At 43.4% G+C, this 27,229-nt stretch overlaps 2 protein-coding genes across 2 annotated transcripts in view; one reads left to right on the plus strand and one right to left on the minus strand.

Annotated features, from left to right (window-relative positions):
• The window catches only part of mnat1 (MNAT1 component of CDK activating kinase), a 31,222-nt gene extending 15,184 nt beyond the window's left edge, over nucleotides 1-16,038 (minus strand). Inside the window, exons 1-6 of the mRNA XM_085143220.1 lie at nucleotides 15,804-16,038; nucleotides 9,798-9,950; nucleotides 9,346-9,419; nucleotides 8,282-8,385; nucleotides 7,908-8,048; nucleotides 6,751-6,882 (exon numbers count right to left, since the gene is read on the minus strand). Of these exons, the coding sequence (XP_084999346.1) occupies nucleotides 6,751-6,882; nucleotides 7,908-8,048; nucleotides 8,282-8,385; nucleotides 9,346-9,419; nucleotides 9,798-9,950; nucleotides 15,804-15,892 (693 nt within the window). The 5' untranslated portion in view covers nucleotides 15,893-16,038. The remainder of the gene's footprint in view (nucleotides 1-6,750; nucleotides 6,883-7,907; nucleotides 8,049-8,281; nucleotides 8,386-9,345; nucleotides 9,420-9,797; nucleotides 9,951-15,803) is intronic.
• A 1,094-nt stretch (nucleotides 16,039-17,132) lies between these two features.
• On the plus strand, nucleotides 17,133-25,018 carry six4a (SIX homeobox 4a). Its single transcript, XM_085143222.1, has 3 exons — nucleotides 17,133-18,170; nucleotides 19,765-20,467; nucleotides 21,565-25,018. Exons 1-3 carry the CDS (start codon nucleotides 17,439-17,441, stop codon nucleotides 22,170-22,172), a joined length of 2,043 nt encoding a protein of 680 aa, XP_084999348.1. The 5' UTR covers nucleotides 17,133-17,438; the 3' UTR covers nucleotides 22,173-25,018.
• Nucleotides 25,019-27,229: the final 2,211 nt, after the last annotated feature.

Consider the following 27,229-nt stretch of genomic DNA (forward strand, 5'->3'; position numbering starts at 1 on the left):
ATTCAGCTGTGGTTTACACATGAAGGTGTGGGTGGCAACGGAGATAAGTTGCAGCACATTAACAGCAATAAAACAGCAATAAAAAATTTAAAAGTGGGTTTTTCCACAGAAGAAATTATGAAAGCTAAATATCAACATACAAAACAAAACATTTCCTGTCAGTTAAACAATATTTTTCTCTTCTTTCATCAAGTTTTTTTTTTTTAATTTTTATATATATTTTTTTATATCACAAGATCACAAGAGATACTGTTCGACTGCAAGGGATGCCAAAAAACTGCTGGGTATCTGTTCTTGGCCAGATTGTCAACTGTAAATTCCTACTATATGCGAGTAAAGTAGAAAAAAATATATAATATATTTGCATTGCTAGTGTATAAACGCTGTTTCCTTTAAAACACTAGGCACACACTTCTCCATGGTTTTCATTCAACCTTTCACCCTGGAGGTACCAGTGCTCCGTTATACCATCCTATCCATTCATCCAACGCAGAGGAGCCCCACCACAGGCTAATGAAATCCAGACCAATGAACGCAATCCCAGTCACTCTCACTCTCTTTTGCACCCTTTCAGACTGTTCATCCATCTTCTTTCAAACTTTCAGCACTGTTTAACTCCCCTACTGCGCACTCAAGGAGATGCACTGGGACAAAGGGAAGGTGGAAGGAGAAGCAGAAGAAGAAGAAAACTCCTCAGTGGTGGTGTGGTAAAGAAAGAGCAGCAAATTGGCAGTCATAGATGGCTGAAGAGCAGTAAATCAGACCACCTTCTCTTTTTTTTTTTTTTTTTTAAGTGGCAGACACAACAGACCCAGCCCCCATTCTGGGGAAATTTCTTCTACATTCCTCTGCAAGGGCACCTTGAAAACTGGCACAGATGCATCAGCACCCACAAAAGCAGATGTCCACGCAAACATAGCGACTTCTAATTATATTTACAGAAATGTGTAAATGAATGACTTGTAGTACATACAAAATGGTTTGAAAGAGAAAAAAACTGAATGAATGCCCATAATGTAGAGCCGTGACCCCTCAGGACTGATTTCTCCTACAGCTAATACCACTGCTGAGGCTTTAATCATGTGCACATCAAGTCAATGTGACTTAGAGTATGAATGCTGTTTTCTAAGTCCTTCAGTTAAAGACAACGAGAGAGCGAGAGACCCCCAGCCAGACCCAGCAGAGCAGAAATGGCTGAGGGACTAAGGGGCTATTGAAACAACGCCCCAGCAAGAGCCAAAATAAACATCTGGTTTTATCATTATGGAGGCCCATCCTCCTACCTATACAACACAGTGTATTACAAGTTTGAGCATGTAACTGGTTTTAAGGCTCATATAATACCCCTGTGGCATTAAAGTGAAACTCTGGAGGCCATCAATCTTAATAAAACCGCAGGGGAGGATGATTTGAGGAAATCACCGTCATGCCAACGGGAGTACTTCAACTTACCCTGAATTTGTACCTCAACATTATCCGGTTGTACCACAACCAATTCCAAGTAAAACTGTTGCAGGTGTCTATCCGTTAACTGATGCAGGTAACAGGTGTGCTGGCTGATATTGTGCTTTAACATTACACATAAATATTTCTTTAGCGGGAATTGTTTTTAGGGGGTAGTTTCATTAATGGACTTTACTAAAGTAGCTGTGTATGTTGCCCCGTCTTCATTGAATACATGATGGAACACGTGGAATACTGATTTGACTTGCAGACTTTAAAAGATGTACAAATGAACTTGCAAAACCATCACTGGGAACTTGTTCCTGTTTTTGACTGTGTAAACATTTGTGCGTTGACTATTTTATTATTGCAATTTTAGTTTGCAAATGCAGTTTGTCTGATGTAGGTGTCGCTTGTAAATGACACATTGAGTCTCAATGGAACTACCTGTACAAATAAAGGTAAAAAAATAAATAAATAAATAAAAATTATCCTAATTACTGACATCATAGAGACACAAAAGTAGAAAAATTGCACCTGAAACCTAAAAATATAGGTAAACATTAAAGTAACTTTATAGGACTCTCATAAAAGTCACATCACTTTGAAAGTACTAGAATGTGTCATTAAAGGATTCACAAAAAAAAATGTTTTAATGGCATATTAAGCTATATTATTACTTGGCACTGACCATCAATGCTAAAGTGTGATTAGAATAGGATTTAAAATGTGAGAACTGCGGTCAAACAAGGCTAAAGAAGAAGATCTTATACAGCGTTAACGATGCCAAACTTTAATCCAAAAAGCTCATTGGTCAATGGCTCAGATTGTGGGTCACAAGACTCCTCCACACACACACACACTTGGAACAATCGTCAGCACTCCCCGCCCATCCCACTCTCTCCCTTGACTTTGCAGCTCAGCAGGACACATCAAGGTTGCTGAGACTAACCTAACCTCTCCATCAGCACCTTCCCACAACATCCACGCACTCGCACACACAACCACATACACTCATGTGGTCCCCGAGGGTTTGGGAAGCCACAGCTCCAGAGCCATCGAGGCACTCGGCGCTAATGCAAATCCTGATAATGAGAACAATGGAAAAGGGGGAACAGTGGTTGGTTTTGCAGAGGTGATAAAAATAATAACCACGGTTCAGGGCCAGGCTAGTCCCAGCCCAACTCCAGTCCTCACTTCCACCTTCCGCACTGGTGCTGCCAGTGCTTCTGTATGGATAAAGAGCTTTGGGCTACCCAGCGGCCCACTAAGCAGCAAGTAGCAAGTGTAAAACTGCTTCCCATACAGTGCCTCCCCTTGCCTTATAAGTTTAAATATAACTGCCTGACCAGTGGCAGCTGCCCCAGCGCAAAGCCCCTAAAGCTGACAACTTCTTTTTCCGATGGGCTGGGCTGAAGCAGCTTGCCCAAGGGCTGCTGAGGCCAACCTAAACAGGGCCAAGCCGGGGCCAGGGGCAGAGGTGTGAATGCCCACATGTGCTGGTGCCAATCAGGGCTGACGGTTCTCCCTGAGGTGACCCCCCCACCCCCACGCCAGCGCTTTCAACCCTGCGTGCCAGCAGTCCAATATAAAGGAAAAGGCCAAAGGACAGAGTTTGTGCACTCTCCCACATAAAACATGCCACCTTTGGTTTGTGAATGCTGCAAGGTCAACAATCTCAGTATATTAGTATATATCAGTATACAGTACAACATAATTTACCTGCATCTGTAAGAATTTGTGAATAAGGGATATAAAGATAACACTGAAGAAGAGCGAGTGGGGGTTGCATTGAGTATACAGCGACAAACTCGCAGGCAAAACAGGTTGGGCCAGTCTGCCAGAGCGAAGTAAAGCAGAGCCTGCACAGCGCTGACAAGTCCGTCTACTGCGCAGAGGTCACCCTAGAGGACAACTTAACCAAGTGAAACAGGCCTGAGCAAACAAGCTCACAGCATGTCTGTGTGTGTTTGTGTTTGCTTGTGTTTTCTGTGGTATTCAAATTCCACAGCCTAAGAGTAGAATGGACTACAGCCAGAGAGGACCCGAGGTTATTTCAGCCAGCTACACGTCAATGTTTAGGTATAAACTTTCCACCCACATTTAGCCGATTGTGTGTGTGAGTTCCACTTTTGTTTATGTGTGCGCTTGCCTCCTGCTTTCATTAGGTGCCCATGCCGGCCCCGCCAGGTATGTCAGCTGCTCTCCTGCCTGTGAGGAGGGGATTGGGCCCCAGCAGCGCAGGAACCTGGGACCTTTCATTTAAGATGGCGCTGAAAGCTGCCCCCAAGGTGGAAAGATTCCCCATCGGTCAAAATGCTTTCAGGAATGGGACACTGTAGCAGCTGGGGGAAAAAAATTAAAAAAATCCCCAACTGCAAACACACACACACACACACATTGTTTCACCGGAAAATCTAAGAAAATGTACAGGTACAAATAAAGCAAGCACGCAAGAGTACAATAAAATCAAAGTAGATGTCATTTGTATGCTAATTATTACCCTCTGATTTTGTCAGAGCAGGTGCCGAGCATTGTGACTCTTGTCATTAAGCTTGGCACTGAGGCTCGTTTTATGTGTCAGACTACAACAAGCAACCTGTTTAAACAGCGAATAGTCACCTCCCGCCCACACAGAGTGTCTCTTTTGATATCAGCGGACATCTATTTTAAAAGACACTTTATTCTTCAAAGGCTGTTTACTCAGGTTGGCTAAGGAGGGGGTGTATTTATATGTGTGTGCGCACCCACACACGGGTAATGTGTGTCTCATGCTTCAATAGAGTCCCTACAAAGTAAAGGATTAGTGAGTGATTTCAGACCATTCCTAAGGCAAGACCAGGCCCATCCCACTTCAAAATCACACCTGGAATAAGACTACTTTCCCTGAGGATTGGTGAACTTCCTCAAACATCCGCTCAACAGCAATGGTAGTGCATAACCAGAAACATCAGGGCCAAGGTTGGAGTCCCCTTCACGAACTCCGAGAAAATCACTCTGGCAAAGAACAGAGCCAGCATGGCTGAGATGTCTCCATGCGTGTTTCCAATTGACAACATATCACAACTAGGTGCAATATTAGATCACACTTTAAATAAAGTCCGGAACGACTAGGAAGCTGAGGAATAACTGGCATCCCCAATTTCCAGCCCAAAGACAGGCAGATATGTCATTCCTCTGGTGACGGCTCACTTTGGCCACGGATGAAACAGCTGGCTGAAATACTGTTAAGGTGGCAGTATAGAGAGGGGGGTTGTGGGTACAGAGAGTCAGGGGCGCCGCACATTTGTGCTCCTGTGACTGGTGAACGTCACGTCGGCAAAAACATCCAAATGAAAAAAATCACGAGGTCAAAAATGTGCTCCAAGCCCATTCATCACTGTCACATGAAACTGTTTCTTATTTGTCAGTGTATTTCACAAGCGATAACAGGACTTGTACTAATGAATACTTCATTGATTGATATTTCTAAGCAGTTTGGGAAAACTGTTAAAGTTTTCCAGGCCTAAAGCAAATACCTTTAAAAGTGCTTATTTAAATATAAGACTTTCTTCTCGTGATAGAAAAAAAGGGTCCAAGGAAACCGGAGCCATTTATGCTTGAAAATTACAAAAATGACTAATCATTATAACAGCACATGATATCACAGTTACTAAAGAGATTGGCACATATTAGTCATGCTTCAAAGCAAAATCATAGAAATGTGGCCCAGCTTTAAAAAAGTGTGGTTTTACATTTGTCTCTCCTAATTTCTGCTGAAGAAAAACTGAAACCCTGTTTGGAGCGAGGGACCAGAACCTAGCAGATAAATGAATTCCAGCAATCTCCAGGAATCTGCCGCTCTGTGCTGAAACCCCACCAAGTCAAACAGAAGTCATTCTTATGGACTGAGGTGAAGGGAAATCCAAACCCACACGTTCCCCTGACTCAAGTCTCTCAAGTCCAACAGCAGATGCATGGGAAGAACTCTACTCCACCAACAAGAGCACGGGGATGGGAAGATGAGGAGAAATGGGGAGAAAGAAGCAAGGAAAAACATGCACAGAACAAGCCAAGAGCAACATAATCATGCAGTTTCTCTCTCCATCAGCAACTTTTAACTTCACGCTGTATATTAAGGAGGTGAAAGTGAGAGTACTGAATCCCCCCGTATAGCTCAGTTCAATACTTTGAGTGTTGCTTTATGAGATAGTCCTTTCTTCAAAAATAGAGTTCGGTTCTACCCAAGTATGTCAAAACCTTGCTTCAGCTTGAGCTGAGGTGAGTACTAAGCAGATATCTCTCCCACGCACCACTGAACTGTGGGAAGACAACCATGCCTCATGAGGGTTGCTGTGAAAGGGGTGGGGATGATGACACAGCCTATCTCATCGCAGTAAAATGAAAATAAACGACTGAAAACCTGAGCTACAGCCAAATGGAAGGTCCCTCCAGACACGGTGCGTACAAAGGCCGAAACCCTGAGCCCACATGCTTTCTCTCTCTCTCTCTCTGTGGGACCTACTGCACACCCAGAGGAATGTGATGACATGAATGAAGAGGTGAGGGCCTCTTCCCACACTGAAGAAGCACCAAACATCGAGGAACATCCTCCTTTTCAAAGTATGACACACTATTGTCAACAAGCAATCCGTGTAAAGTTTTGACACTAATGACCTCAACAGTTCAGATTCACCTTAGCGCACTGAGCAGAGGCATGTCACTATGTGTATTAACTGCCTCTTAAAACTTGATTGATGCTCATTTTGCTCTCACTGTTTTGCTGCTTGTCTTAGATCTTTGCAACACAAGTTCAGAGCAGCAAAGTTTAGTCTGTTGGACGTATGCTAACAAGCAAGCTTAGTCCAGGGGTTTGTATGAAAAGCAGTCGTTTTTTTGTGTGTGTGATGTGTTGCCCAACCACAGTGGAAAGAAAAAAAAAAATTAAAGCTGTTCTAAACAACCACAATTGTAAGTGAGGGAAAAAACCTTCCCAGATTATCGAACACTCTCAGGATTTAAATGGGACCTATTGTGCTCTATCTAGAGCTCCATATTTTTATTCTTGAACTTCGCTGGAAAACCAGTGCATGATTTATAGCACAAAAATGATCCTTACTTAGCTCATGTAAGGTCATGATACAACCCCTCCATTCATTGTCAGGCTGAAACGAGCACTTTTGGCTCCATCCTCCTCTAAAGCTGCTTTTCTTTGAATTAGCAGGTCCTTGATGACCATATAAGTCATATCACTTCCTGTGTGTGTAAATAACACACATTCAGGATGAAAAGAGAAGTAGAAAACTACAATATGACTGTTGTACTTACCATATGGATTCCAGTTGAAAACAGACTGGTGGGCTTCACAGCCTGTTTCTGCTGCTCTATCTGGGTCTCAAGCTGGGCAGCGCGAACTTTGTGTTGAGCGAGTAAAAGGGTGGCAGGAAGCTGAGACTGCTCCTGGAGACAAAAAACGCATATAGACCTTGTAAGTATTAATCTGAGTGTGTGAAATGTAACGCACCCCATGAGCATGGGCTGCTTTCAGGCCAGCTGCCACAAAACTTTAGTAAGTCATATTAGCAAAACTGTGCCGCTGTCAGGGGACGCCGCTTCAAGTGCACTGCGCCGTCTTCACCTCCATTAAATGCAAGGTCGGACGTTTCAATTTCTTCAGTGGAGTATTGCCAAGCGCATAGATCTAAGAACACAAGCCTGGACACATTGTTCACTGTAGAGGTAGGACATTTTTGATGGGGTGAACTATAAAGGTGGGACAGTCTAGAGCTTTTGGCGCTATTTATCAATATGCCAGTAACAGTTAAATCAGTTTCCATACTATGGGTCCTCTTCTGACCATAAGAACTGATACATTTTACTCAAATGAGTGAAATAAAATGGCAGATAACAAATGTGAATCCAGCGTAGAGTACATGTTGTATTAGAGAAGAACAATAATCTAGTGTTTCAACTTCCTACTGATGTGTTTTATTGATTAGTTAGCCACTCCGGGAAACGGCAACATGCAGTCTAAATGTATTTGTTGATGTAATGTATGTGAGTGTTCACACATAAGAATAGCAAGCCTAGTACAGATGTCAGAGCTCAGGAGAGCTCCCCTGGGGGGGGGTGAGAGCTGATCTCATCTGCCTACAGTCAACAGGCCCTGTGCCTTAAACAAACAAACACACAGCTTAGCCAGCTATCTGTGATGGTCCTTCAGCAGCCCACTCTGCCGGAACAATAATTTTCAAAGCCTGTAGCTCAACACAATGGATCCGATAGGCTTTGGAATCACAGAATGAGAACAATGCAACCTGCAGCACAATGACTGGTAATAAGCTCTTAATGATCTCACATCCACGAACCCTAGAGCAGAGCGCATGCACATCCGACATGGAACATCTGTCATAGTGTAACTTGCTAATTGCATCACTAGATTTGTCATTACACATGCACACGGCCATGCAACATGTGCATCTCACCAGTTCGTCCAGCAGAGCCTGTTTGTTCTTCCTCTTGGCCTGTAGTTGCCTCTGCTCCTCCTGCAGCACCTCCAGTCGCCGCTGCTCATTGCTCTGCTGTTCCAGCAACAGAAGCTCCTCCAGCTCTTCCTGCTCCCGTGTCTGAGGAGGAGAGAGAGTCGGCAAGTTGGAAGAACCTGTCGCTTTATTGACCACGCGGCTGATTCTACACAAGCTGTAGCACCGCCCTGTTGCACTTGATTCCACACTTTGCCCTCTTAGACAAACAGAGCAGCTGGCTTTAAAATAAAAAAGCCCAGTGTTTATCTTAAATACAAGTGTCATTATTAGGTATTATCCTTTTATGAGGGGGGAAAACCTTCAAAAGTACATACAAGCTTGGCCTTATTTCTCTGGATGACATCTCTGTTCTCTCTCTGGTACTGCTCCATCCTCAGCTTGGTGTTCTCCACGTCAACGTTGTTTGTCAGGTTATACACTGCGTGCAAAAGAACAGCCACTGTTGAACATATCAATCCATCACAACTCACACTGTGGACAGAACCACTGTCTCCAAGTCCACAATACCGTTAATTAAACCCACTATCTAAATCCTCCAAATCATTTAAAACTGTACTCAAAATAACGACAAATTTATTCAACTGAAATGTTGAAATCAACATGCATGTGATATCTTAAACCCAGGGACGATGTAAACAGGAGCCGAGTAGAAATTATTCATTATGACTTTTTTTTTCCCCCTCATTGGGCCGTCGAGCCAGCAGATCGCACTTTAACTGGCCCATAAAAAACAAGCCAATTTGATTATTTTATATGTTGCCAGATTAATCTATAACAATATATACTACAATTTATTAACATATATATATTTCATAATACAAATTAATATAATAAAGACCCACTCATATACATGCTGTAGGTGTTGCTGCTAGAAAGAGACAATTTACAAGAAATGTAATTATATAGAAGTTTATCTGCATACAGACAGCTTTCATTTTAGCTTCTGCTCAATTTAGCTCCACCCTCACTGTGTAAAATAAACCAGTGGTGGATGGGGGAAGCATTTAAACAGTTTAAACCTGCAGTTTTCTAATGTGAAAATAAAAGTTGAGAAAAAAAAAAACTCACAGGTGACTGGACTGGTGGAATCAGCATCACTGGCCCAAATGGTATATCTCTTTATTTATTTTAAGAAATACTCCATCAGTTTTATTTGTCTGTTTTTTAAATGGATTTTTACACTGTTTTGCAGCTCTCCTAATACATCCAAGCTACAAGTTTACACTGACCTGCCAGTGAAGATGTGTGAACATTGCAAGTTCTGTTTCCTAATCTGTGGCCCCGGCTGACACTAATGCCTGTAAAACATCCTCTTGTGCAGCCAGAGTCAAGGAGAAATCATTAAACTAGTCTCAGCATGAAGCTTCCAAGCTCCTACCTATGTCCTCCACTTGCTCCAGATAATCGTTATATTCTCTCAGGCTGGGGAAGTCAAAATCTCTCTTGTTGTAACTGCAGAGAAACAAGAGAAGTGGTGATGCAAAAAAGTAAAACCTGGTGAGAGCAAATATGCACTGACATTAATAGCTTCCATTAAATCAACCATTTTATAATACCATGTCTGTATCCTGCCTAATAGGCACACATTAGATGTCAATTAGGGGCTATTAAAGAACAGATAACAGGGAAGAGAGAGGAGGCAGGGAGGGGCTGAGAAGTAAAAATCTGGCAGAGAAAGAGCCTTCCCGTTTGAGCACCCCCGGGGAGATGCATTGTCTACAAAACAAACAGTGTAATGAGAAAGACAAAAGGTAGCTTAAGAAGTGGGAGGAGGCATGGGATGACACATAAACACCAAGAACCACACCCCTCACAGTCCCCCTCACTCACATCTTCAGCACTTTCTTACGAATCTCCACCTCCTTATCTACTGTCGGGTCTTCGAAGAGCTGTACGCGGAAGTTGCTCTTCCTCAAAGGCGTGTCGCACTGCACGCAGTTGCCCGAGCCGCGAACGAACAGCATCTCGACGCAGTTCTCGCATCTGCAACAAAAACAGGCATTAAACGGCAAGCTGAACTGCATTTTTTCCCCCAGAGGTGACCCTCCTTGGGCACCTCTGAGAGTCAGTAGTAAGCACGCTTGTGTGGGCGTATGTGGCAATTTTCCTCAGAATAAAGCAGATTTGTGTTTGTGTGGGGTTTTTTAAATCTCTGTAAACCATCAGACACAATGGGTGATAATGGGGCGCATGAATATTTCCTCTGAGTGCTCAAAGATGGCTGGGATTATGATTGGAATGTCGATTAGACTGCCTCCCGCTCTCAGAGAGGAGGAAATTAGCCCGACACCCCATCAGCGGAGCGTCTGTCTGCACTGGAAAAACATTTACTTTATTGTTATTTCAACAGGCCTCAGTCATTTAGCCACGTTGCATAATATGATAAAATCCAGCTTGGTAACTCATGGCGTAGTCTATCATTACAGGAAAGGACAGAGTCTTATGTAATTTGGGAAATGCATAGAGATGAACAACAGCAGTATCTTACTTAAGCTGAACTGTCATTTAAACTAAAGCTTTTAATAAATCTGAAATATTTTAAACCTTTTTAAAAACGTATCCAAAAGTCATTCCAACCTTCCCCCACTTTCTTATTATTCCTGACATGGTGCCTAAATGAAAGGAGGCTGCAATGGAATAAACCACAATCTTAAACACCGTGGAAATCTAGGCTGTTACTGATCAAAGTATTTGCTATAAATCTGTTAAACGGCTACGTCTTTCCAAGTCAAAAATATGTAGCAGTACAGCAAAGTCATGATGAGTTTTTCAGGTGGCCTTTAGTTCCCCATATAAGCAACAATGAATCACAGCTCTCCTCGGTAAAGAGCGTGCCTTTAAACAAAAAGAAGAAACTATTTCAGGTTTAAAAAAAAAAAAAAGAAGAAGAAAGAAACACAGGCCAAAACAGGAACTTCGTGCACCCTCACTGGAAACGCCATGGTAACCAATCAGCAGACCTACCTGAGGGCACAATTCTGTGCTTAGCCATCAATCACACCTTTATGCAGGTAGGCGTTTACCCATCAGTCACACTCAAGTGAGTAGTGGACACCGAAGACAATGGGAGTGTTCCTTTATCTCCCCTGATGGGGTGGAGAGCCTGGATAAACGTTTGCACAGTACACTCTTTTAATTAGGTCTCTGTGGAGCTTTATTTCAACAGGAATCCACCTTCCTGCTTGTGACCACCTCAAAAAAGACATCTGGTTTCCAAATAGCACTATCTGCTTTTGAGCATTTACAGTTTTGATAATAAAGTATAACAAAGCTAAAGGGGGAGAAAACCCCCCCGACTTCTTTTCACCACACGTCACTGATGGTATGGTTGAGTCATTTCTTCCCAAAAGTCAAACACTGGGCATGAGGCACTGGTGTCAAGTCAAAAGTTCTCCAGGGATGGAGCCTATTAGAACAATCATGACTGAGCCATCCTGCAAGAGGTTTCACTTCATCAGCAGGATTTAAAGCAGGAAAAAAAGCAGTTAAAGGAGAAACTGCAGAGCCGTGGAGTTTGGCTGTTTATACCTAGCGTCTCACATAAGGGTCAAACAAGCCCAACCTGCAGAGTTGTGACACCAAAGCTTTCCAAGCAGCTATACAACAAACTGACGAAGCACCACGGAGGACTGTCTTACAAGCAGTTCAGCTTGGCTTACAAGAAGCAGCAATGTAAAAATGAAAGCTGAACGGCAGACAGAAACATCTGCGCCGTCCAGTTGGTGCTTCGGAGTCTGAAGTGCACCCTGGAAGAGGCAGATGTTCGCTGTGGCCTCAGGCTACAGGAGATCTATAGGCCTGGCCATATGGAGGTAGATGGAAGGATTCAGCTTGTTTCCACAGGCCCACAAAGAGCCCATTCATCAAAATGGGGCAAGGAGTGGGGTGTAGCTTGGCCCCCCGCCCCATAAATGGACCACACAACAGAACTCTCCAAAGGGGAAATCCTGTGTAACTCTAGAGCAAAGAGATGACCGTCTAAAAGGGAGGGAGGAGACTCTTAGAATCAATTTGCCAGCTTTGAGATTGTGAGCCTGTTTCATTTTGCGATCAAAGGAGGATCAAGATTTTTTTTTTTTTAGCCAATTCTACGCTCAATTGTAAACATTTAAATGGACAGATCTTTAGCTACTTGCCATCTCTGAGTCTCAAGACTGTTGTCGCTGACTGAGCGCTCCTGACTCCTCCCTCTCTCACCTGTCCTGCTCGGAGCTCCAGGCTCCTATCTCTCCCATCTGCAGCTGTCAGCAGGTCAGGGAAAGGGGGTGGTAAGGGGAAGGTAAACAGGGCCCTGGCTCAGCAAAGAGACTCCTCTACCACCACTACCCCCACCATCTCTCAGTGACATTGCCTGTGTCTTTGCTGTGTCACTTTTGAATTAAAGTGCAAAAACAGAAAAGCACGAGACAGCATGAGACTGAGCTTGTTTGCTTGTTACAGTGATCTCTATATTTTTTTTCCATCTTAGACCAAGGGTTGATTCAAGACCAAGTAGAGATGGATTTGTGTAATGGCATTGTGTGAAATCTAAACAATCTGCAAAACCTGCAGCATCACAATCAGAAAATGCCAAAGACCAACACTATGCCTGCTTAAACTAAAAGCTTGCCCCAACCGCACATTTATAGTACTTTAAAGAAAAGCCAAGAACATGTCTAAACTTCACACTGGACGCTTTTTAAAAAAAAAAATCTGAACGATCGCCAAAATGACTTCTTGCATTGCTGCTGTAGATTATCCTGCAGCATACGATTATAATTGTAATGTTAGCATCACTGTGTTCACTTTCTAAACAGCACTGTGTGCCTCAGCTACAACTGTTTTTGCCTGCCTGTGCCCAGTGTCAAATGCCAAAGGACACGGACCCAGTGTCATTGTGCAAAGGTAATAAATAACCCACATCAAATGCCCCTGGTGACAAGGATACAAAATGTGCTGCGGTGGAGTTTAAATTTAGATGCATGGAGAAGCTTAATAATGCAACCGCTGAAGGCTAGTCAGCGCAGACTGGACGGGCCACTCAAAGAAGAGACAGTCTTACATTTATCTAAATGGAGTCCAAGTATTCTCAGCTGTTTATGATTCATCTAGTATATGTATCTCAGTAAGTCAATTAATCCTTTAATGGACAGTCACTGAAGAAAATGGCTTCACAGTGGACTGGGTGATATCTTCAAATGACTTGTTTTGTGAAGAATTGGTTGTGTTGTATTAGCATTATCGCTCTGAATAACTGAACTGCTTTGTGCTCTCACTAGTGCTACTTTCCCCTGTTAAACAGGCCGGTGTTTATATATACCCTTCCTATAATTCATGAACATTTAAAGTGCTTTATGCTACCACACACACACACAGCACTTGATTTTACATCTTTAAACCATTTTACCTATCACATACACTCTCTCTCACACCAAGGACATGCAGACTGGAGACACTGGGAATCAAACCGTTCTCTTCTGCTTATCCTTATCAAGGCTTCGGGGAGGCTGGAGCCCATCCCAGCTACCATAGGGTGAAAGGCAGGGTGCACGCAGGACAGGTCGACAATTGTGGGTCTCTACCTTCGGTTTTGTCTTCAGTAACTGAAAAGCATGCTCTACTGGTTTGAGATCAGGTGACTGACTTGGCCATTGAAGTATATCCAGTTTCTATGGCTTGAGAAACTCTTGAGTTGGCTTTACAATAAGCTTTGAGTCATTATCCATTTGTACTTTGAAGAGCTCTTTGATCAGTATTACAGCATTTGGCTGAATGAGAGCAGAGAGTATAGCTCTGTATGCTTCATTATTCATTGTGCTGCTTCTATCAGCAGTCACGTTGTCAAACACTAGTGACCAGGTTCCACTGGCAGACATACATGTTCATCCCATAACACTGCCTCCACCATGCTTGACAGATGATGTGATATGCTTTAGATCAGGAGCTGTTTCACTCTTTCTCCATACTTTTCTCTTTAAATAATTCTGGTATATATTCATTCATCTTAGTTTCATTTATCCAAAGGCTTTTGTTTGTTTGCTTTTGTTAAGCCCCTTGGATTAAAGATGAAAGTCTGAACTTCAACAATATCTTACTTTAAAATATATATGTTGGCACACAGAGTCAAAAACTATATAACCATCTAAAAACTAACCATGTGCATTAACCTCTTAGATTTCCTTTTTCTTATATAGTTTTTTCTGAAGAGCGTTGTTGATTAAAAATGAGAAAATGGATAACTCTGAAACTGATCAGATTTACAGATCTTGTAGCATTTCTGTAAGACTTCCTTCAAAAAAAAGGGGGGGGGGGAAAGAAAAGAAAAGCCAAAAAGCATCAGTGATGAAAATACTAATATGGTTAGGGAGTGCAGCAGTTTCCAAGTGATGCATAAATTCACCGTCGCACCGGCTCTGAGGAACAGATCCAAGGTGACCCGGGCTAGGACATCTCTTCAAATTGCTTCATTGCAGAATCATTTTAATTTTCTGTGTGTAGTCCTGCATCCAGACAGAGGCAGTGAGTTATGAGCCCGCTGACCTGATGACAAAGCACGACCACTTCCTGATGGCACGGTCAATAAACAGACAGGGTCGAAAAAGATGTGCTCATCAAGCTACCACCGTCGCTGCATAATGCTCATGGAGAACATGTCCCCTTCATTTAAACGTCCATGTTTTTAAAGGGCGGACAAGGTTAAAAGCTGAAAAATGCACGGCGAAGTTTGAAAAAATATCTACATGATGCTGGGGCACAGAAGTAGCAGAATAGGAACAAATGGAAACATGCTAACTTTTCATCCATTTCTGTATGTTATGCAAATAATAATCATAATCTTCTACTTCTTTCATATGATCCCTTTAGGGGTAGCCACAGTGAATCATCTACCTCCATCTCACCCTATTCTGTCCCTTTCATCCTCTTCTGTCAAACCAACCCTCTGCCTTTCCTCCATCACTGTGGCCTCTCTCTTTTCCTCCTGCAAGGTAGCTCCATCTTCAATATCCTTTAACCAACATATCCTCCCTCCAAACCATCTCATCATTGCCTCTTATAATAATAAAATACATTACTTTAGGTTTTGCATTATATTTTCCGTTTAATGCAAAAATGACAAATTCCAAGCTGTGGTTGATCAAATTAAGCCAGACCTGTGACAGAGGTACAGCCATTCAAATAAAAATGTAGCTTTTAGTTAGGTTGGCAGATTAACATGGAAAAACTTGCGCAGTCAAACTCGAATTTGATTTGCACCTATGAGCTGGCCCTTTTCAAAAACCTCTGAATAATTCATATTCATTATGTGGTTAAAAACTCAGCACAGGGTGTTTATGCTCCTCATCATTAGTCACTTTTCCCCCTGCCATCCTAAACTTGCTGTACTTTCCACACACACAAAAAAAGAACACAACTGCAGGGTCTGCTTTTCTACAGAGGTCTCTAAGCTGAGCTGCTTACAGACAGTGTAGGTCATATGTAAACAATGGCCGCTATACTATGTTTACCAGCAGTATTAGCCTAGCTTTGCAATTGTGTAGCTCTATCGGGAAACATAACCCACCTCTAAAGCACACTTTCTGTCTACAATGACACAGCTATTTAACACCAAGACTATAAATATGAGCTAGCCCAACAAACCGTCAGCATTCGAGGCTTATCAGTTTTGTTTACGTCCAAGACCCCCAATTAAGACTAGAGATGTATGTGCGGAAACAGTTTTAAACGCTATATTATAGCTGCTTTTGGGGGGTGCTTTGTGTTTGCATGTCGTTTTGAGCAGCCTGAAGCAGAAACGCCGCGATGTTGTGGAGGATTTGTGCTCCTCTTTCCTTGTAGCTGTCAGGTGTGAATACTCACAGCGTGTGGCCGCAGACGTTCACCATCAGCTTCAGCGACGGGTTTCTGTATTTGGTTGTTTTACATCTCGGACAGCCCTGTTCGTCCATTTCTGTCTGCACCACACTAAAAAATAATGGCAATAACAAAAAGCACTTCAGAAACAAAACAAAACACGTCAACAACCTGCAACTCTCCTGTCAGATTGCAAGCCGCGAACCGCTGCGTTACACAAAATGAGGTCCGACGGGAAACGGCATTAATAAGATGTGTTCCTATTTAATGATCGCTTTTAGAGGAGAGGTGCAAATTGCTGCTGGCGCACATACATGCAAGGGCTGCTAGGGAGTCCCAGTGGAAGCGAGGTAAAATAAATTAAGTAAATAAATAACTTTAGCTAGTAGTAATAATAGTAGTAATGGTAGTAGTCGAGTAAATATAACAAAAAAAAAAACTTGCATATGATCTTGTAAGTCTGAGTAGAAAGATAATTAAAAACAAAAATCAACCCAGACATTGTTTCCCAGGGTTTCTGACATCATATCGTTTCTGGATGATTGTGAATTTGGGAAAACAACTCATAAGTTACATTAAGTTAGTTTTATGAAATCATTGCGAGAAAACGTGAACTTCGGGGGAATTAGTTTGATATTTAAATATTTTTAGTTTTCATTCCTCCCAGTGCTTGAGCTATAATAGTTTATTGACTATATGTGGATGCTAGTAATTGTTAAGACAATCTGAGACTCTTTTACTATAAAAGATTCAATGAAAACATAATTTAAAGTTCAAATATCAGTAATGATGTGGTGTTGGACACCTGTTACCTGATGCTAGACAGATCACCTGATTTGGGAATGAGCTACTCTTGGGAGAAATTTGAGGTCTAGTCCTCATATGATATCTTTGAAGGGATGGGCTACATTTTCATAGGTAGTGTGCTGTTTTTTTCTGACATTACTTTGGTCGCTTATAGTGTTCTGATCCAGTCTTCGGTGGGAAGCGTACATCCTCGCAATAGCCACTTAAAGCAGGATCTGTGCTGAAACTTTATTACCTTCATTCCTGAAATAACAATAAAAACAAATTTAAAGTGTGGGTAAATCTAATATCTATTTTTTGTTAACATTTGTTACTTTAAAATTGTCAAAATACATTTAAACTGGCTAAATAAAGTGAGTGACAGTATTCCCAGCATTACTTCCGTTTGGATTTCCATACATCGAGATGGAAATAAAACATTCTTTTATGTGCATACCTACAGACAAATGATCTCCTGACAATACAGACAACAAAGATATCCCGTTCCCACGATCACAAAAGCACTCACCTTGCACAGGTGAGCTACGTTAATCTACTGGAAGTTATATGACTGACAGCTGGAAACCAAACATTCGCGTCTGAATCCATGCTTGCTCCTCCCTTACGGGCCCTCGACGGCCAATAGCGAGGCGCTCCTGTAGATAGACCCCACCGTGTCTCCCTCCAGCTCCAGTCCCCGCAGAGTAAAAGTCACGTTGGAAGGAAAAGGGGAGAGAGATATCTACTTACAGCTGCTGTCAGATATCCGATCGCATTCGCATGGCGAGGAGGTAACCTGATCGAGCGGGGAGGAGTGACTTTACCAGGGAAGGCTTGAACCAAAAAAAAAAAAAAATGTCTTCTTCTTCTGCCGGAGAAGTCACAACAGCAAATGACATCAAGAGGGAAAATGTGAAGGAGGTGGATACTCGGGAGTGCATCAAGCTTGTGGCGCTGGACGCGGCGGAGTTGCCCATGGAGCGCACGACTCCCAGCACTGACGCGGTGCGCACTGAGCTGTTGGTGAGTGCCGCTTCCTCTCTTGCTTTCTCCCCGGAGCAAGTGGCGTGTGTCTGCGAGGCACTGCAGCAGGGAGGCAATGTGGACCGGCTGGCCAGGTTCCTGTGGTCCCTGCCACAGAGTGACCTGCTACGGGGCAACGAAAGCATCCTGAAAGCTCAAGCCCTCGTAGCTTTCCATCAGGCTCGGTATCAGGAGCTCTACAGTATTTTGGAGAACCACAGTTTTAGTCCGTCCAACCACACCTTTCTGCAAGATCTGTGGTACAAAGCGCGGTACACCGAGGCGGAGAAGGCGCGGGGGAGACCCCTGGGCGCAGTGGACAAGTACCGAATCCGGAGAAAGTATCCTCTCCCCAGGACTATCTGGGACGGCGAGGAGACTGTTTATTGTTTCAAGGAGAGGTCGCGGAACGCACTGAAGGATCTGTATAATCAAAATAGGTACCCGTCTCCAGCGGAGAAAAGAAATCTCGCCAAGATAACCGGACTCTCCTTGACCCAGGTCAGCAACTGGTTCAAAAACAGGAGACAGAGAGACAGAAACCCGTCGGAAGCACAATCAAAAGGTGAGGCAACAAAAGGAGCACGCCACAGACCTTTTCCCGTCACAGATCGCTCATCAAACGGCAATAAAATTACTTCTGAAGGTTATGTGCGTAAAAGGCCCTTTAATTAAAATGAACGCCGATTAACTTTACCAAGTATTTAAAAGTTGTTGTTGTTTTTTTAATGGAAAATCGGCTATATTATGCAGTTCGATTACTGACAATACCGAGTGTATTTCATAATCGTCTTGCCGGCCTCACAAATAAGAACGAACAATTTAAATCATTAACTATTCATAGTTCAGAAACACAAAAATGCATTTGTAAAGGGGTTAGGAGCACGCTTTTAATGTTTTGAAATATGAAGCTGTTGCCATTCAGATCAAGTTTCAAGTGCGTTGGTGCTAAGAGGCATGGAAACCATAAGCAACAAAATACACACTTCAGCGATTAAACTATCAGACGCGGGGAGTGGGCAACTTTAATGAGACGGTTCAAAAGATGACTTGAAAGGTTAATATCTTCTTATCTATTCGTGGTGTGTGTGCGTGTGTTTGAGCGCGCGCACGCACACACTTGGGGGTGCGCGTGTACCCAGCAGCACATAAATCATTTTCATGATCATGACTTCTTTTTTTTGCCCTCCCCTTCTTCCTTTTGGATCAAGAAAGGATCTCAGAGCTTCCATCAACTCCTGCGCTTCATTTCATAATCCCGCAGACAAACAGACTGACATGTGCACGCTATTCTTTCATGTTTCCCTCTGTGTGAACAAAGATGACGCACACCTGGTGGAGGTGACCCCTCTGTGTCTCTAACCACACACGCGCACGAACGCGCGCACACACAGAGGCATATACACACCATTGTAGGCTGTCTTAAAATCGCCAGTAAAAAAATAATAATTTTAAAGTTTTTAAATCTTTATAAACCTTGGATTTATTTTTCTTTTTCCAATGTTTTTTAAAACTTGTGACACCCTTTTATATTTTCCTGGAAGTGGTGGGTTTAGTGCGTGTGTGTTTGTGTGTGTGTCCCTTAGGGGGGAGTGGGGGTGTGAAGTGGTGCAGCTGTTTTAATCAGTCTTTTAAAAGGGGGCTAGTAAACAAAATGAGGCTGCTAATATAGCTGCTCCTATTCTTTCACTTTGTTATTCTTGGAAAATTAAAAATAAGAATTTTCATTTGAACGTTCCAAATCAGAGGCAAAACGAATAAATAAATACTTGAAGCCATTTGTCCTGTCAGAGCTAGCATTTTGTCACGCCAGAATTTATTGCGCCAAATGGTTGCACGGTTGTTGACGCTGCCTGGTTGTTGTCCATGCAGCTCTCCATGAGGTAAGAGGGCTACACAGACACAGCCTGCCTTCAAAGCTTTGTAATAACCCAGCAATAAATGTGAGTCTGTGTGCTCTGGCTTAAAAGCAAAATGTGGGTGGAAATGAAATAAATTCCATTATACGAGTTTATGGTTTATGGTCTAATTGTGTCGGTGTTTATAGTGTTCTTCCTTCCCAGAAACATACAAATGGTACACAAATTTTCCCTTTTTATTTTCCTCTGTTTTGTTACACACCATTTGTCATCTTTCTCCCTCCTCTTTTGTTTTCTACAGTGAATCAGATGGAAACCACAGCACAGAGGATGAGTCCAGTAAAGGCCAGGAGGAGCTGTCTCCTCGTCCTCTCTCCAATTCTTCAGATGGGGTGATAACCCACGGGAACCTTCCTATTCAAACGGGATCTCTGGACAGTGGGGTGGTCATCCAACAGATCGGGGACATCAAGATGCCTCCTGGATCCAGCAGTGGCGGTCTCTACAATGGAAGTCTAGTGACCAGTAACACGCCCTCTACTGTATTTCACAATGGTGGATCATCTTACCTCCACTCACCTGGAAACATCCTCTTCAACGGGCTCAATTTGGGCATCCAGCCCCTGGCGTTTAACCCTCTGAGACCCTCTGGAGGGGTGCTGCTGGGGGGCTCTGGAGTGGACATGCAGATGCAGACAGGACAGGACAAAGGACTAGGGAATGCTGAGGAGTCCACCCTGCCATATGCATCTTACGCTGGCTGTGTGAATGGGTCAGAGGTGAAGCTGGAAGGGGTTCACACCATGGCTGCCCAGAATGGCGGCTCCTCTGTTCTGACATTCAGCTCCCCATCAGGCGCTCTGCAGCTGGGTGGCTACAGCCTGGTCCAGGTACCAAGTGGAGTCTCTGACAGCGATGGCAGCTCATTACTCAACAGCGACGTAGGTCTTCCTCCCCTGCAGCTATCTTCTGCCTCCTCTTCTTCAACAATTACACAACAAGGTGGGTTCATGAAGTGATTTGCTGTCTAAGATGATTCAATTTTAATACTTTGATCTTCTTTTTTACCTTTAGAGGTTACGTGGTCCTGTGTAGCTGAAATGTGCATGGAAGAGACTGAGTCAGAATGGACATCATTAATACAAATATAAGAAGAATAATTGTACTTTAACCATTCTCACTAAGGAAGGAACAATGTCTAATAAGGGAGATAGGTTTAGATAAACATTAGAGCCATCTGCTGTTGATTTTAATAACAGACAGTTATATATGAATCAAACTGTCCTTATATACTTTTAAAGTCAACAAAAGCACAAAAACAGAATCCAATGTTGTATGAGAATGAAGATCTGAATTAAATCTATATCACAGAAATCACAGCTTTATACCACCTTGCATTATAATACGTGATTGTTGCTCTTTCCCCTTCTTAAATGTCCCCAGTGGTTTGTCAACAGGTCTCTACTACACCCACCCAATATATCTGACCTGCTTTATTGGCTTGTCTGTGTTTGGGCCATAGCCCAAGGGGCTGATGGTGCACATAACACAGTCCAGAAGAAATATAGAAGGGTCAGGCGCACACACACACACACACGCACACACGCACACACACATATAGAAGAGGTGGTCCTTTTAAAACCCCAGAGATGGATAAAAACAAGTTCTGAAGTCACCATCACTCATCATCATTACGCTCTTGATCTCCAGAGCAGGGGAGGGGAAATATGTTGCAGACAATCAGAGGCCATGAAATGCACTAACAGGGAATAAGCCATTACAGCACTTACTTTGACATAAAGCAGAGAATGTAAACCAGGATGAATAATTAGAAGAAGAAGAAAAAAACCCAGAAAATTGCAGCTTTCTCTTGAGATCTGGCAGCGTTATTCATTTGTTCTCTGGTGCAACTGCAGGGTCGAGCTTAACGTCCTCAAAGTGTGTAAGACACACAACAGCAATTTTGCGGCCAAGGCCTGCTGTAAATGGAACGCATAATACTGCAAGAACCGAAGAGGGGATCAGGCAGCGGGAAGGGGATCTACTGCAGCCAAACTGGAGAAAGATATATGTATTGATCTATTGTTGTATCACCACAGGTACCATGGCTCTGAATAATGTAGCAGTGAGTTCCTCCAGTGGCGACTCATTCGAGCAGCAGGACAAACTGACCATGGCATCTTTGCACCACAGTACGGTTCTCTACAGCATGAGCAATAGCGGCCAGCCATCCATCAAGAAGGAGCCTCTGGAGGGAGGTGTTTATTCCTCGTACCATCACGGGCTCCACTTGGACCCCAGTGGTCAAATGAACTACTCCGGTTCAGAAGAGATTTCCTCCAGCCGAGGTCCCGCCTCAACCGCCGAGGTCACTGCCGTCAGCTCATCCAGCCCGGACTCAGAGGTCTACACCACCCTCACTGTCAGCACACCCCTGATGGCTCAAACAGAACCGAGCAACCACCACCTCCAGCCCACAGAGTACCTTGGGGGCCACGAGGTCCGAGGGGCACCGTCCTCACACCTGATGGGCCCTGGCATGAACAACAACTACATGAACCTTTCAGAGAGCAAGGTGGATGGCTCGGGTTCAGGAAGCATGAACGAAATGGTGCGGGCAATGTGTGGGGAGATGGAGGCTACGGAGGGAAAGGAGCTGGCCAAACTACAGACAGTGCAGATGGATGAGGACATGGCTGACCTTTAACCTCAAACCTCTCCCTTTTGCAGAAGCACTCAAGTCCGCCCAAGCAGTGATATGATGAATCTTTTTACTCCTTTTTGTGTGCGTGCGTGTGGGTTGTTTTTTGTTTTTTTTAAAAAAAACATTCATTTCCTTTTCAATGTTAAATTATTTGCATTCATTTGACTTTTACAATGCACTCAAGTCAGAGAGGAGCCCAGTAGGTGGGCTTTATCAGTTTATCACAAAATAATAATAATAAAAAAAGCCTGTGACATGTTTTAAAAGCCCAGCTTCCTAAGATGAAACATTACGATGGTGATGTGCTAACAGAAGACGTTGCTGTAAGCGTTTAAGCCGTGTCTAAATGTGCATTTTTATAGACTGCACCTGCTACTTCCTGTTGAGTGGATTTGATCTGCAGAAGCAGGTGCTGGAAAGCCTCGAGTCATGTGACAAGGATGTTCCTCCAAACTAAATGCGTCATCTGGGTCAAACCAAAAAGGTCATGCTGTAGGGGGAACAGCGAGCGAGCCTCTATGATAATGGTCAGTTAAACAGCAACAGCTTTACTGAAGGACTGCACACGCGTTTATAAAGAGAATAGGTCACTAAACACACAAAGCTGCTGATTTGGGGGTGGGGGAGTGTCCTTCAGTAAGCACTTTAGATTGTCTACAAAAGCCTCACAAATCAGTACTAAAAAGTGCAGCTTTTTGTGCTTTAACTCATACCAAATGAGCTGGGAGGGTTCAAAAATGGGACAACATTTAAGACAAAATGTGCCTTTCTGCTACTTAACATACACAATGGCATTGGCCTGTTTTGGCATTTGCACTACCATAGTGACAATACAACGGATGTGTTTCAAACAGCCTTTGTGTTGAGGGTTTTGTCATGTGTGACACACCTCAACAAACGCACAACCCTCTCGGCAATGGCTCCTATTTCAAGCCTCATCATCAACCTGTGCGACCAGCATATGAAAGATGATCAAAAAGGTCAGCTCGCATGCTGGACGTCGCATGTTTTTTCTAATACTGCAGCTAATAGTATGTCAACTTGATGTGGTGACACCGTGCTGTATCATCTTCCATTATGACCCGTCTCCATGATGTCAGTGATCACAAATTATATTTTTTCTGTAAAAACCAGGTGCAAACATCACATATGCTTTCGAAAAGTATAAGGAACAAAGGGACAGAAGTTATGGACGTGACTAAGTGGACAAATTGTGTTTTTGTTTTTTAAATCGTCCCACTTTAAAAACAGAGAGAGATTGTGGTAATTTCTCTTTGTGTGGCATCATCGTGTTTGGGACACTTGTGCCTTGTACTTTTTTAATCTTTGTCTTGTGACTAACATAAAATGAAGCTCTGTTGTGGCTCGTGCGTTGCCACGCAGCTTCAGAGATTTCCCACCGTCACCGTCGCCGGGACATTAGTCGGGTATCAACTGAGGGAAAGACACGGGAGTGCAGAGCCCATTTGCTTTTCACAGCAGGAGTTCTCGCTTTCATACGTGACCGTAAGCGGGACATTTCAACCTCACGGCCAACTCGCACCATGCATATTTATCAGTGGATCTACATGCTAGTGGCCTCGTAACACTTTTCTTGAGGATCTGTGACATGATCCTCTCATTTGAGCGGGCATTTCAGTGAAAGTATCCTCAGTGCTTTAATGTCATAAACCAAAAATGAGTTGTGGGCAAAAGATGGTCTTTTTTTTTGTCTTTGTTGCTTTTTGTTTTTTAATCTTAGTTTGAATTATATGTTTGTTATCTGAACTTATGTGAATGTATTTTTCTAAATCTCCATACTGCAATAAAAGTTTATATTTATAAAAACAGAAAACAGGCATTTTTAATTCTTTCTGGAAGATGACTAATAGCGTTATTTAATTCTCTTTCGTCACAGCATGTCTGAGATAAATGGAAGTTTATGATGGACAAAAAGAACATCTCATCTCAGTGTTTTGGAGTCCTGTGCAGCCAGATTGTGAGGATACGGGGTTGGGGAGGGGTGAACTGGCACACTTTAATCCAGCGAGCCTGGTGCAGCTCTCTGCAAACCTGCAGTGATCGTTTGCACATGCCTGGCAACCTGGAGTTCATTAGGCCTCCTTTTCTCATCTCAGTCTCTGTAATTCAAATAAACAGCAATGAGATTTCCAGAGGTAAAGCTCCTTTTGGGTGGGGGGTCTGCAGCTCCCCACAGCTCAGTCCAATCCAATGGTCTTTTCCCTGAGCGAAGGCCAAATCCCCCACTCCCTAACTTCAACATGTGGAAGAATGAATCTGAGGTGCTGTCACTCACAGACACAGAGTCGATCCAGAAAAGAGCCGAGGCTCTTCTCAAGGCTTGAGGGGATTCGCTGTGAATTCATGAATCGCAAGCCAATACTTGTTCGCGCAATGGGCACCTGACCAAACCAGCACTGGAGAGATAAGATGGAGACAAAGTTTGACAAATGAATGAACAGCAGGAGATTTTTATTGTCTGCAGTGTGTGTCTGTGCTGGATTATAGGAGTCGTCCTTGCTCGGCGAATCCTGGCTACGGGAGTTATATATGATCTAGCTGATGACCTAAATAAACAGAGGCTGTTTGTCTGTGCTCACTGTTGAGTCACAGAGAGGGGGAGAAGAAATATGGCGGGGACTATCGGGAAAGGGAGAGAGAGGCAGGCAACCTGGATAAAGTTACCTGAGCACAGGTGACCTCGTTGCCATGGGCAGTGGATTAGCTGATTGTTAGGTATCAGGTAGCTCCTCCTGTAATATTGAAGAGGGTGAAAACAGCTTTGTTGGAGCCCAGAACAATATCCCATTTGCAGCAGGATCCCATAGTCTGTGGATCTCACGGGGAGGGGAGAAGAGGGTGGAGAGGGGGAACAGAAAACTCCACCTTTGTGTATTGTGCCTATGAATTCAGCAGAAAAGGAAAATAAGTGCTGCCACAAAGATGCCGTGTTTGGATTTCTGCAGCAGAATGTTTAAAGATTTCATAAATAAAATGCTTTTTTATGAGCAAAAACAGAGAAGAAAAAAACCCCAGGACATCCCCAACGCCTAACCAAACAGTGCAGTGGATCATTTTGTCCACAATTTCAAACACGCAACGTGAAACATACTCAGGCGAGCAGTTAAAAAGGAGGGAACTCCCCCAGAACTCTGGCCTTATTAAAAACACTGACCTCTGATCTTTCAGATGGTTTCAAAGCTGACATTTAATGCGGCGCAGCAGACTGCAAGCCATATGTAACATGACCTGGGGAGCACGGTACTCCGCTGCTCCACGTCCCACTAATGAGAGGGCAGGGGTCAGCGGGTACCAGCCTGCCCTGTACAGACCCACCATACAGGCCGAGCCCCGGTCCTGGCACAAACAGTCTGCTGGCTCCAGCCGGGCTGTGGAAAGTATGTGGCAGTGTTTGAACTATGGAGGGGAAATAATGACCTTGTAGAGTTTTCTTTTACCTCCTAAGTTGTTGTTTGGCAGAGTGTGAGGTATGCACACATGTCTGCTGCATCACCCAGTGTGGCAAGAGATGGGGTGGGGGGGATGCAAACAGCATGATTCACTGCTTTGTTCTGGAGCACAAGGACAGAAAACATAACTCATGAGGACAGCTTTAAGTGTGCATGTGTGAGTCTGAGTGTTTGTGTGATGCACTCACATTCTCTCTCGCTCGCTCTCTCTCTCTCTCTCTCTCTTTCACACACGCACGCACACTCAGGGGCAGCAGCTGGGAGGCAGCATCAAGTGCACACCACAGTGGTCAAAGGTATTTCCCAAAGAGAAAAAAACACCACTTTGTAACAGGAGCTGCGCACATGAGGACTGAAGTGACCAATGCAGACCATAAGGCGCACCCGCACACCTGCCACACAACTGCGCGACTCCTAATACGCAAATACCAGCTCATCCTCCATCCTCTCAGGGTTTTACATTTGGACTCGGATGCGAAGTACTGTCATGGCGCCCCCTCCCTGCCAGAAGGCACACATGGCTCCCCGGCACATCACGTTGAAATTGTTCCCTTTTTAAAATTTTTGTTTTGTTTGTTTGTTTATGGATTGGTCTGCCGACCTCGTTTGTTTATCCATCCAAGAAAAGAGTTTCTCTAAAACATGGGCATGTGCTCCTCCACATGCCCGGAGCGTGTTTACCGAGCAGAGCGCAGTAAAAGCCAAGGCCGTAATTGCATATTTGTGGAGGTGGTCCTCTGAGGAAATGCGTAATGATTTTGATGAGGAGGGGCGGGTGGGTGAGTGGTGATGGTGGCAGTGGTGGAGGGGGTCTAACCCCAGTACACTTGTACCAGGTCTAATTTTCCAACATGACAGGAAACTCTGTTAAGCTGATAATTGCAGCTCCAATTTCATTTAACTCACTCATGTCAACAGTTGTGTTTTGTTTTGAGAGAAGGAGCTGCCTTTTTTTTAAACTGCCATCCACATAACCGGATAAACCTCTTTTACTCCTAATCGAAGAGACATTTAGAGCATCTTGAATGGGCAAATCTCCGACGCAACGAAAGGGTTTACTTATATTTACTTATATTTATTAATCTGTTGCTAAATGTGGAGTCAGTCATATGTGAGCTGCCATATGAAACTAAGAAATACCAGGCGTCACTCATAACCGGAATCCACCTATGCGTTGTTGATTTGGGATTTTTTTCCCCTTTAAATAAATAAATGATTCATGTTAAATACATGTTGTTGGAGTGACATTTTCCTTTAAGGGGAAAAAAATCCCACAACGCTCAAACACCATGGAGACTAAATCTGACATTTTTCACTCAATTTAAACAGCATCGGCTTTGTTCCAGTCCATACAGCTGAAATAGCACTTTGGATTTAGACAGACTGAAAACCATCTGTTAAGTGAGCCAGTGCTCGTTTCAATTTTCCTCTATATTTGAGGGGAAAAAATTAACCCTACAATAGGAAACTTACCACCACCCCTCTCTTTTGTCTTTTTGACGATGACATTTTTATGAAGTGTTTTCACTGTTTTGAGTTGTCGCGCACTGAAATTGAGTAAAAGTGCAACATTTCACCTATTTTTCAAAA

Source organism: Neolamprologus multifasciatus, chromosome 19 (genome assembly GCF_963576455.1).
Source record: "Neolamprologus multifasciatus chromosome 19, fNeoMul1.2, whole genome shotgun sequence".
In the NCBI taxonomy this organism is placed as follows: Eukaryota; Metazoa; Chordata; class Actinopteri; order Cichliformes; family Cichlidae; genus Neolamprologus; species Neolamprologus multifasciatus.